The sequence below is a fragment of the Argopecten irradians genome, chromosome 4, assembly GCF_041381155.1.
Source record: "Argopecten irradians isolate NY chromosome 4, Ai_NY, whole genome shotgun sequence".
Taxonomy (NCBI): domain Eukaryota; kingdom Metazoa; phylum Mollusca; class Bivalvia; order Pectinida; family Pectinidae; genus Argopecten; species Argopecten irradians.
The window spans coordinates 34,423,535-34,436,353 of record NC_091137.1 but is presented as its reverse complement, the minus strand read 5'-3'; the positions used below and the strand labels follow the sequence as shown (position 1 = coordinate 34,436,353).

The 12,819-nt window shown below is 33.2% G+C and overlaps 1 protein-coding gene across 4 annotated transcripts; it reads left to right on the top strand.

Annotated features, from left to right (window-relative positions):
* Window positions 1-1,435: 1,435 nt before the first annotated feature.
* LOC138321422 (L-proline trans-4-hydroxylase-like) lies at window positions 1,436-12,553 on the top strand. 4 transcript variants are annotated; one of them, XM_069265098.1, is made up of 10 exons: window positions 1,436-1,481; window positions 3,270-3,355; window positions 4,053-4,134; window positions 5,230-5,311; window positions 5,587-5,697; window positions 5,954-6,045; window positions 6,970-7,060; window positions 8,309-8,444; window positions 9,260-9,411; window positions 10,813-12,553. In XM_069265098.1, the coding sequence occupies exons 2-10, from the start codon at window positions 3,343-3,345 to the stop codon at window positions 10,963-10,965; spliced, it is 912 nt and encodes a 303-aa protein (XP_069121199.1). In that variant the 5' UTR covers window positions 1,436-1,481; window positions 3,270-3,342; the 3' UTR covers window positions 10,966-12,553. The 4 variants fall into 4 exon arrangements, with proteins under 4 accessions (XP_069121199.1, XP_069121198.1, XP_069121200.1 ...); XM_069265097.1 differs by lacking the exon at window positions 1,436-1,481 and having other exon boundaries at window positions 3,128-3,355; XM_069265099.1 differs by lacking the exon at window positions 1,436-1,481 and having other exon boundaries at window positions 3,258-3,355; window positions 3,976-4,134.
* The last annotated feature ends 266 nt before the right edge of the window (window positions 12,554-12,819 follow it).

Sequence of the window (12,819 nt, the reverse complement as noted above, 5' to 3'; positions counted from 1 at the left end):
ACTATGGAAAAGTGTATCATTTTTGGCTTTTCAAAATTCCCTTCTCAGTTTTAGAGATACACAAATATCCTCTTACTATCTTATAGGTGATAGAAAATACAATATATTGCTTGCCAGATCAAGAAATAGATCCAGCACTCTAAATAACGATTTATATCACGCTAATTTAATAAATTATAAACATTGCCAATGTGGCTATAGTATCGGGGATGCGCATCATTTCTTTTTCGTATGTATACAAATTATGCAGAACAACGCGTAAAATTATTTCATGAGCTTAATAACTTTATTCCGTTAGATGTAAATCTACTTCTATTTGGAAAGTCTATGTTGTCAAATCAAGAAAACAAAACTATTTGCTAATCCACTCAGCAGATTATTAAAGATTCAGATAGATTTAATTAGAATACTACATAAATTACTATTTTTGCTTAAACATTTTAATCAGGTCCCTAATTTTTTCCCACTTTTCTACGAAAAAATATTAAAAACCTTAATTTTTTCCACTTTTCGACGAAAAAACCCTAATTTTTCCCACTTTTCTACGAAAATTATTAAAAAGTCGGGATTTTGACCTCAGACTCCGGTTTCGGCCATCATTTTAGAGTGAAAAACACTAAAAAAAAAACCTCCCTCTCGACCGACCCTATTTTTTTTGCCAGTGTAACCCTAAACAAACATATTTTTTTGGCCTTAGTAGAATTATGCGTATCTCATTTTTTGAAAGATGGCCGGATGATGACTAACGTTAATTTCCACTGTTTTGGGGTGATACCAGTATCCAAAAGAGATACGAATATTAAAAATAAAGGAAATGCACTAGAGGATGCGGTGTTTTTAACTTTTTATGACTTATTCCGCCATGTCCTACTGCTTTATTGATGGCATAGGGATCAAAATATGCAGTATTTGACGTTTCCGTCTACCGAGACATGCGACGTTATATTTATATTATGACGTTATAATTACCTGCGTTCGTTACAATAGTAATATTACGATATTTATTACACGGTCGTATATTTATCAGTTGTGATGACACCTCTAAGAAAGTTGACATAATCACTGAAAAGTTTTAATGCAGTTTCGTTTCAGGTCTCAAGGCCTATTTTAACACGTTTTCTTTTGACTTTCTATTTCCCAGTGAGGAAAAAACGTAGCCGTCATTTTTGGAATGAAAGTGAAAACGTGTAGTTTGTACCATATTGGTCTGCCATTGTCAAAAAATACAGTGTATGTGTATATGCAGTTATTTTGTTGCATTTTTACAAAAAAAAAGAAAACATTTATATCTCAGGGTTTTCTGCTTTCCTTCAACTCATGACCTGATGGTCAGTGGTTTTTCTCCGCGCACTCCGGGTTTCTACCACCTCATAACCCGAAAGTCCTTTAATGCTACTTCCTGTTAATAAGTTATACGTGACAAACTCTCCATATCCGTCATTTGACCCGGACATTAGTGTTACCCCAGGAATCCGGCCAAGGTAAATACGTTTATTATTGTACTTTGATTTCACTCAATAAAGGATTTTTTTTATTATTGATTATGTGGTATACGTAAATATATTCCTAAATATAGCTAATTGAATGAAGATATTGCAATGACAATATTTTGCTGTTGAAATAAAGTGTAGGCTGTATACATGTATACTCTGTACATGTATTTGACCTACATGTAGGCCACAATATATATACATTGACATTACAGTTGTATCCCGTACTTTTTACATGACACATGTTTCTGACGAATGTACGACCATTTACAATATAATGTACAAACAACAGTGGAAAGATATAGGCCTTAAGTCTGTGTGAACCATGAAAATGTCGAAGCTTTTGATCACGAGGAGGCGTCATCGGTTACATAATACTAGTATGTAGTGTGTACATATACATATGTACATTGTATATTGGGTCATGTACGTCACAGGCTTAATTGTTCATATGAGTTAAATTATAGCACCCCTACTACATAAACATGTATATATCGTATTGTATTACTATAACAATAAATTAATGGGTACTATAATGTATCCGAGGAAATATATTTTTATTAAATCCGAGCACCTGCATGTGGTGTAATACGTATTCTGGAATCATGTATCTACATTTAAAGAGTTTGATATAAATTAAAATATAACTTTGAAGATGCTCCACCGCTGACAAATCTTATTTTTTCTCTATCAAAAACTGGAACAGACGAATTAGTATTTTTCATCAGTTACAAAAGTTACTTACTTTACACCATTACCACCATTGAAAAGTTTGAGCTTCTAATTTTACTTCAATATAAAAACATTAAAAATAAATCCTTGAGTCCCGAAAAAAAATCCATGCCACAATGTCCTACATATGGAATGAAGTACTGATTCCACATGCACCAAAAGCAAATAAATTATTATAATATTTTTGATTTAAAGATGCTCCACCGCCGACAGAGCATAAATGATATTCATCATTTGAACAATAATTGGTGTTTAATCGTGTATATATATGCCTAATTAACACAAAAAATAACATTAGATAATTTATTTCGCCTTTGGTGCATGCGCAATCATTACTTTATTCCATATAGGATATAGTGTCACGGAATTTTTTCGGGATGCAATTAAATATTTTTCATATTTTTAACTTGAAGTAAAATTAGAAGCTCAAACTTTTCAATAGTGGTAATGATGCAAAGTTAGTAACTTTTATAACTGAAGAAAAATACTAAATCGTCTGCTCCTGTTTTTGATAGTGAAAAAATACCATTTGTCAGCGGTGGAGCATCTTTAAAAAATTAAAAATATACAACTTCGAAACCAATTATTGTTCAAATGTTGAGTATCGTTTATGCTCTGTCGGCGGTGAAACACGATAACGAAAGTAAAGAAAAGACCGTGAAAATTTCATTCTCATAGATATACATGTAAGTATACATGTAACTTAAGTTTTAAATATTGCACCAGTATCGAATTCTTATTGGTACGGTAGTGCTTAGACATTGTTTATAAACCTTTTTCATCAATTAGAACTCAAATACCAAATATAATGCAGATGCAGTTTTTTATACCACCAATTTGAATACATTGTAGGTGATATCAATGATTCGAATACGTTAAATCTCCTATTCGAATAACTGATATCTGTTAGAAAGTTTCAAAATGATACCACCTATTGGAAAAGATGATATCTCCAATTGTGTGTTTCAATTTTAACACGGTATTGTATTATACCACTTATTTGACACTATCATTAAGATGTTTTTTTAAAAAGAAAGTATCTTATAGATATACTCCTAAATCTGACGAAAGAATAGCGAAGAAGGATTTGTTCTAAAAACTGACGTTGACTCTGTTCATCATGACATCTGCAGGTACGTACATTGTAAATCACTTCAAACAAGGAAAATGCAAACACTATATCATCCTCGATATTCGAGGGGTTACTATCACTGTCGTTATATCTACCTCTGGAATATCTCGATAATACTGAAGGCTATGTGTTTTCTCAACAAAGTAATTTGAGCCTTTGATGTATATCAAAAGAATCGAAATGAGATAACGAAACGCTGTGGTTTACTATGTGGCTTTGAAATTTGGAGTCGTGTTCTCGTTTGGTCAGGTTTTTTTCTCTCGAACTGCCTTCCGTTATGAGATAGTCCAGGGGTAGATATAACGACAGGGAGCGTAACCCCTGAAGTATCGAGGATGAAACTGGATTAACATCTGACAAAATTACGGGATATAGACACTCCCGTCTCCCGACAAATATAAAGCATTACATTGTAGTTGCAGTACATATTTAGAACTAATGCCGTCATAAATGAAAAGAAAAGGGAATATATATCTTTCATTGATTGTTTCACGAAAAAGATAGTATTTTATTAAGTTAATACAAATTGCCTTTTTTATTCATGTATCTTCCTATGGTATATTTGGTTTTTCATTCCTGGTACTAACTTGTATTGTTTTGGTATATTTTCCTCTGTTAAAGTTCCCCTACGTCTTGATGTGTCTGATCTGTGTTACTGTTTATTTGATGCGCTAATGGAGACACACTTTGATTGGCAGAATACAGATGTGATGGTGGCGATTTGGCTGTCACCAACAATATGAAGAGCGATTTTGACAAACATGGATACATTATGGTCAGGTAGTTACGGACTATGAAATCTCAAGTTCTGTTCTAAACGACAGCGTTCCATTCTGACGTATAACAGTGCATATTGTTACCTCATATTGTCCTGAGTTTCCCAGGGTGGTGTCCTAAAGCCATCGTTCTTGCAATCAACATGCATTTTATAATTAAGATTTTTTTTGACATTTTCAGACAAAGTCTATATCTAACATAAAAACGGCAGTTGATTCGGTTGATATGGTATTATTCTGCTCTGAAACAATTAACAAAATAATGACAGAGGCCGTAGTTCATTCTATCAAGCTCTATTTTATAATAATGATCTCAAAGGAAGTTCATATTTGATAAATAGTACGCTTAAAGGGACAATTCACTCAGGCTAATTCTTTTCTATAACCAATAAGCAAAATATGGCATAAATATATTGTTCTACATTTCTTATGAAACATATAACGCAAAAATTCCACGTCGTTGTTTAGTATCTTAATTGATACCTTTGTAATTACAAATCGTTGATCAATATGATTAAGCAGATACAATATGTACGCTGTGCCCATACCCGAGCCAAAGTCACACACGTTAAACAAATTAACTTCATAACCACTGAGGACGTGATAAAATGATCTTTAGGCAAGACAATTCACCTAAAACGATAAACACACTACTGTCAGAGCGATTTGAGCAGTTCTAGACAAAAGTTGCTTTACTCTACGAGCAAGGGACAGGGTTCGGCATACAAGATGTTTGACCACAATGTGTAAAGTCGGACAGCGAGTGAGTTTGAACATTTCACAAGTATTTCACCACCAGAGGTTTGCTGGCTTATCACAGTAAAACCGACTGACCTAATTCCCATTAGAGCTGGTTTTTTCCGATATATGAACAAAGTTTAATGTTCTCTTAGTCTGAATTGTCCCTTTCTTTCATCCTCGATACTCCAGGGTTTCCGATCACTTACGATCTCGAGAGTAAGTGATCGGAAGCCCTGGAGTATCGAGGATGCTTTCTTTAGGAACATGTCCTTATCAATCAATTGTGTGAAAATCTTGACCATGTAACAACCTTTACAATAGAGACTTTGACAAATGCTTGATTTTTTTTAACTTTTAGAAACTTTCTGGGTAGTAAGGAGCTCCTCCAGATAAAAAAGGCTCTGGAAGACCATGATACGATAACTAGCAAAGGCTTTGGGGTAAGGATTCTGAAGATTGACGTTCGTAGACAATAATTAGTTTAAATATTTTTTTTTCAACATAAGCGTGTTAATTATTTGAAATTCAAGAAATGTAGCTAATGTTATGTCCACATAGTAAAGAGGTTAAAGTGCAGCTCATTTCAGTAGAAAGACTTTACCAATCACCAATGCAAACAATCATATTAATGTATGTTAAGGATGAACACAGACACACACAAAAAGGATATATGACATGAATAAAAATACTTAATGATATTTTCCCTGACCAACAGGTATCCGACAGGGAAGGAAGAGAATGCAAAATGTCCTTATGGTGTCATCCCGGAAATGACGTAACAGGGATGTTGGCACGTTGTGAGAAAATGGTTACTACTTGTGAAATGGTAAGAATTGATTATGCTGACTTTGATTTAAAGTTCTGAACAGGCATACGGCAGAGCTGGCATACTATGTTTTATGTTCTCTGTTTTCTACCACAAAAGAGAACGGCATATTTAGCCAAATATACACTAATATAAAGAGGGAAGCGTCTTGGAGTATTGTTATTTTTGATCGGTATTTGTTGTATAAGATAAACAAAAAGATGTATTAACATCTCCTACTAAGTACATGTATGTATCATTGTTTGTATTATAACAGTTACTTGGCGGGGAAGTCTATCACTACCACACAAAACTGATGATGAAGAACGCAGAAACTGGAGGATGTCATCTATGGCACCAGGATTATGGGTAAGGCATAAAGTAAAATATTGTTGATGTTTAAAGATAAAACTTAAAACAAAATACATCTTTCTGTTTTATTACTTGTGGACTTCAGTTGACGTCAAAATGGTGTAACAAGAAGAACAATTGCCATAGGACACCACCCTGTGAAACTCGACGTTTTGGCAGTGTAGATCACAATTGCAATATCGACCTGGTTGTGACGTCTCAATAGGATTTCTAAGAAAAATAAACAAAGAGTCAATATGCTTTGCATCGGCTTCCACGTGACCATTTATTAGTATATAAGAAATAAGGAAATCAGAGTACATTTACATTTATATATATAATATTTAACTTAATGACAAAGAACACCAAGTCATTACCCAATTATGTATGTAAACAAAGTATTTTCAATCGAGTTTTTTTAGATGAACATTGCTTAAAAACATTTGCAAACATGCAAGTTAAAATGCACTTATTGATATATGTTTGTGTATGGGTATCTTTAAGGGAATTTAAATTAAGCAGAATAAGTGAAAATTGTCAACGCTGTGAATAATTCCACAGTACATGTTCATCGTCAATTAATGCATTAACATCACATTTCCTCCAAATTGGGAAGTAGCTATAATTTACAAATGTAGCTTATTCACCCATGACATTGAAAAATGGACTGTTGCAGTATTTTACTATAAAATAGATAAACGCACAGTATTTTTTTTTCTGAAAATAATAATAATAAGATTAAAGAAAAAAGAAAAAAAAAAAAAAAAACCCGCACACGATTAAGCATTCATTGTTGAAGCTTCCATACAATTCTATTTGGCGGATATATGTCGATTCCAAAAATCATATTGCGAAAAAATGAATTTTCTTCAAATTTAACCAATAGCAATTTTATGAGGAAATAAAGAGTTTTAGCCAAAACAACGCTGTTTTGCATTACAGATACTGGTATAAAAATGGCTGCCTGTTTCCCGACATGTTGACTGCATTCATTGCCATTGACCGATGCAATAAGGAAAATGGCTGTCTGGAGGTATGAACTTGAAACTAGAAATATCCGAGCGATTAAATGATGAAACACTAAGGTGAAAAGAGAAATATAAATGATACGTTCTTTTCATAAATACTTCCATAGGTGTAATGAGTGATTTACAAAGTAAATGCTTCAAAGACACTTCTCAAAATTCGCATAATCAACGCCAGTTTTTTATCATGTAACAACCTATCAGTATTACTGTAGTGGGTCAAAAGAAGTAATATTAACCTAATGATTCTATTATATAACGATTTGTGTGATAACATATATATGGCACTTTTTACGGTAAAATACACCAAGGCTATGGCTTTGTGTGTTTTTTTTGTTTTGCATCTGCGTGAAAAATTAGTAACCGAGCAATTATACAAGACATGTGTTATAGATAAAAAATAATGCTTCCAGCAATCGCCAAAGATGTGAGATCTATAAAAACACAGAAGAAATGTACCAATTTGAAGGCGTCAAAAGCATTATTTCTCAATGGGGAGTTTTTATTTACTTTATTGTGCGTGTTTTCACCTAGCTGAGCGGCAAGCTTCAGAAAATAAAAAAAGGTCACAAAGCAGAAACAAACACAAAGATGGCTTAATTAGACAGATTTGCTGATGTATTGTGGTTAGCTAATAAACTTGTTGGTTCTAGATTACTGTAAACTTATCTCCGCGTAGACTTAATTTCGCGTTCTCATACTTAACGACTTTTTAATGACGTTTTAATTTCGCGGTTTATATTCATTAGATTTATACTCTACTGAAACTATGCGCAGACAATTTTCGCGACTATTAAAGTGAATAGTCGGGTAAAGGAAGGCTAAAGTCGGTAAAAATGGCGTTACTTTACCCAGGATAATTTCTTATGAATTAGAAAAAATAAAATTTCCTATCAAAGTCGCTCTGCATTTGAAGAAGTTAATTTATATCATAGGAATTCTAAAATATCTTCCCGGTTATCTATGTCCGTGCTGACATTTCTACACAGCCTCGCTTTCAAAGAGTTACTTTTAAAAATATGCTAAATTTACACGGGGGCTTTCCATAAGTGCAGTGGTCAAAACTGACAACGTAAACAGAACTGAACCGTCGTTTTGATATGTAAGAACTTTCTGGAGGCCAATGAACGCATATAGACTGATTTTCTTTGCCAGACTATTCACTTTAATTTTCACAGTTTCTTATCTCACGAGAAATATAATCGCACGCAAAAATAAGTTGGTTAAAGTATTTATTGTTGCCATGGTTATACTAGATATTGAGGGGCTCCCACAAATGTGGTCGGATAGAACATCTGATGGTAGCAGGCCAAACGGGAGCAGACATGGACCGCGTTAATGGCATTAGAGACTCGGGACAATGTCCACTAGAGATGGTCGAGATGGAACCAGGTAATTTATACAGCTAAGATTAGATAAAATATTTTGTAATTAGGGACATAGCAGTTGGAGTAGGTAACATACCGAGAAAAATATCGACATCGTAAGGGGAGTTCATTTTAAGTTTCTCATTTTTGTGGCTTAGTACACATGTAGTGACATACTTACTTTCCTGCGATTTATGAAATGAAATAAAATTTTCTTCAATAGTGATAAAAAAGACAACTTATGTCGGGTTTTTTTCCAGTGCATAATTTAAAGGATTTTTAGATAATTTGGAAAGGAGAAAAACATAGAAAAGAAAAAAAGTGTGAACTTAACTTGAAAGGAGTATAATGAAAATAAACTTTAATGACTGCCTTCTTCGCCACAGAGGAGTCAAATGGAAGCTAACATGTTTCTTTCGATTACATGTTTTTATCATATTGATTCAGAGTGTAATCATCCTTAACATCCTAGGATTAGCTTGTCGTTATATCTACCCCTTGTCTGATGTCACAGATAAATTGAAAGGTGTCTATGCGACAACTTGTGTATAAATTGAGATAAATAGTTTGATTCTTAAACATACACCAAAAGACATTGGCTGATGGAACACCGATGATGAGCTGCATTGGCTTTTAAGTCGGACGTCTTTCCTTTGTAATCTTCGAAAAAGGTTTCTGTAAATATTGATTGATCATTGTTTTTGTTCTGAAAGTCCTCCAGTTTATCATGACATAGTCTACGGTTGGATATAATGACAGGTGAGTTGTATTATCACTGACAGAATGAGTGTTGTATAAAATTTGTATTTACCAAATAGACTTGCTTAACTTATTTGAAAGGTGATACACTCTTCTTCCACTGCAATCTGCTCCATACGAGTGGACCAAACAACAGCCCCAACAGACGATGGGCCTTCCTCACGGCGTACAACAAAGCTACTAACGACCCAGTTATAGTGCACCACCACCCACAGTATACTCCACTACACAAGGTACACTACTCAGGCAGATTTGAGTTAATGTGTAGTATATTTATGTAAACTGTTTTCTTGTTTGTTGTTGCTAAAAAAACGCGAATTTTAAAACAAAGAAACTGCAATTGGTGTTTCAAAGATTGATAAACCACGAATATTGCTAACCATGTAATTATTTGAAAACTCTAATCTATGGAAGAAAGAACTTAAGAATATTAGGTCATATTTTACAGTATTCGTATCGGGAGATGCTTTTCTTCCATCATGCATCGTCCGATGATGATTCTACTATCTTCTTTCGTTGGGGGTATACTGAAATCACCCTGTCTGGATGGCTGTCGTCCTCAAATCTTGTCCGGATAACTAGTCCTAAATCATCAAATTTGATTTAATTTTACAGTAATATGTTGAATGTTTTATGTTCCGGAAATGTCGGTTGCCGTGATGCCCAATCCACTATGCACAGTTTTGGGTCCATTTTATTAAAACTTGGTCTAGTAATAAAGTTAGCTGAACTTAACTATATACATAGAATGGTAATAGTTTTTAAGACATCAGATGTCATTTAATTGCCATTGTAACAAATGAAACCTCATAATAAAATGTACTGTATGTATCATTGGTGAACATATTTGGTCCTACTAACAGTAAAACACGCGTTTTAAAATATCTGGTTGTCATAGTCTCAAATGAGAGGTAATAAGGTATTAGTTGGGCATTGGCTTACAGTTCTAGTTAAATTTAATCAAAAGAGACACATTAGATTTGCATTGAGTGATTAGATTAGATCAAAAGACTTTTAGACAGAAAGTGGTGTCGTCTTTAGAGCTACAATTGGTGCCTATTACTGCTAATGGAGCAAAGTAATGATTATACAAACCATTATAAAACGTTTGTTTGCATTTTTATTGTAATTGTTTGATATCGCTTACCTTCTAGGCAATAAAACTGAACCACATAAAATATCAAATTCTCATCGAAGCATTATTTTTTTTTACATAATACATATGAAGGTCTTTCTGAAGGGAGTTTATACGGCAAGTCCACAAATTGTGAATTTGACGTCTTGTGAGCGGTACGGTAGATATTAAGAATAGTAGTTATGTTTGTTTTGGACAAAGATTATATGTAAATGCATGTATACGCATAAAATAATTGGAAACCTACAAAAAAGTTAAGAAAACGATGCCCGAGTGATTTTCGGAGGCAGTGCTCCACTACGACACATAAGGACCAATTCGTACCCGGCCGAAAGGTATAGTAGGCCGGGTACGTATATTCGTTCTATTTGCATTGAGTGATTAGATTAGATAAAATTTTTACTAATTGTAATTTGTTTATACAAAATGAGAATAAAATCAACAAAGGAAGCAATATTTAAAATCTGGATTGTTAACAGTAAATTATTGGTCATTACAGGTTCCTAATTCAGCCATTCTTGACTGTACAAACTTCACTGACATGACAGGAAAGGATTTCATGGATCCGAAGAATGATAAGACTATCGTGTCCATGGACGAGAAGGATGATTCTCCTCAGGCAAAGAAGAAAAGGTCAAGTGAAGGGTCTTAAGGTCAAAGGAAAGGTCGTGAGATCAAGGGAAGGGGCGTGAGGTTGAAAGTAAGGACGCGCAAGCACATGTGAAAGGGCGTATTTTATGAGTCCTTTACAAAAGGTCAAATTAAAGGTCGTTAGTTTTAGGGAAATGTCTTGTTTACTAGGTAAATTGTGCGATCATAAAATAGTCAAGAGATACACAAAATTTTGTAAATAATTTTGTCTCAAGGAAACATAAGCAGAATTATTTTCTCTGCACCGTAATACACATATTGAAGATTTATATATTTTGGCTCTGCTCATGTTTATGAGGGACATTTGATGTTCATTGTATGATTAAAACACAATATCTAATCAATTAACATATTGTTAATTGTTACATGGAAAGGAAATCACACTATTTCTAAGTATCGAAAAGTTCTTTCTGGAAGAAATCTTTCAAAATTCGTAATAACGTGAACTGTAGAAATAACGCGAACAAGTTTGGTGGTTGTTGTTGTAACGCCATTTCAAATGTTCCAAAAACGCCCTTTCAATAAGTATTACTCGGATAACGAGTTTTTCAAAGCATTTAATTTCTTTGATTGTTCAGTTAAATAAAGTGTACTTCTACTCACCTGAAAGGCGTTATTACGACTTTCAAAAGGAAGTTATAAAGACGTTTTGAAATGATTATGATTTTGAAAGGCACCATGACAATTGTTTTTTGATATTTTTACGACTTTTTAAAGAAATGATTGCGATGCGATTTTTTTTGTATTCTTAAGACTTCTGAATGGCAGAGTTGTGATTTTATTTGTATTACTACAGTTTCGGGCATGAACGCAATATTTTATTTCTATCGTCATGAACTGAGCTATAATTATATATAATTACTCCTTGCACTTGCTCCTTTTTAATGGAATATAATTATATATTCTTAGTGATTTTAGAGATAATATGTACAATTAATGCAAATGAGTCGGGTTCTGTTCTGGGCCAAACAAACAGCTAATTTTAAGCCATTAATCAATTGATAGTATTTATTGAGAAAATTAAAAAAAAAATTGCATTGGTTTAGAGTAATATTAGTACAAATATATATAGTTCAAATTTATAAAGATACGCGTGGTAAGTGCTAATGCATTTCGAAAGTAACGATGCCATCTGAAGCACAAACATATTTGTATCGTTATGAACTGTGAAAGAATATCTATTAATTAAAGAAACTTCTATATTTTGTCTTGCCATTCTTATTGTTATAAAGTGACGCATATTTTATTGCTATGGAAAACCTTGATATACATTTGCAGAAATATCCATCTTATCTCGAATTTACATTCTGTGTAACCATTGCTTATTTCGAATACTATGATAACTCGAATTTTTACCATGTTGTCGTTGACTTCGAGCTAACCTGGTGGTTTGACTGTACAATACATTAAATATTTAAGGCTCATTAAAAAAACTCCGTAATTTTTAATAAGAATTTATAATGTTTACCAAGGATTTGTAAGTGATTCATATACGTCCTTGTGTTTACAAATAATTTTGATCAATATGAATTGCCATGGTTAAGGTAATACATGTAAAAACCATATATAATAGAAATATTTTAACCAGATCTGCACAGTGTTGTTGTTTGTCTGCTTTACTTATAGGACGGTTTGTACTGAATTTGATATAAGGTTACTTAACAAGTAAATTATTATATATCATTAAACAATTTCCTTTAATGCTGATTTACTATGCGAGAATATTGCTCTAAATCGCAAAATTACAATACTATCTTACTGTTGAATCTAAGGACCTTGACAGATTGTAATGCAACGTTTAGTTGATGGCCAAATATTATAAATTATTTTTGGTAATTTTAGGATGCCTAATCGT

Bases quoted from the DNA above. Each gene is read 5' to 3' on its own strand.
- LOC138321422 (XM_069265098.1), top strand. The intron at 4,135-5,229 runs GTAGTTACGGAC...TTTAACTTTTAG, and splicing joins CATGGATACATTATGGTCAG to AAACTTTCTGGGTAGTAAGG. The intron at 6,046-6,969 runs GTAAGGCATAAA...TTTGCATTACAG, and splicing joins CTATGGCACCAGGATTATGG to ATACTGGTATAAAAATGGCT.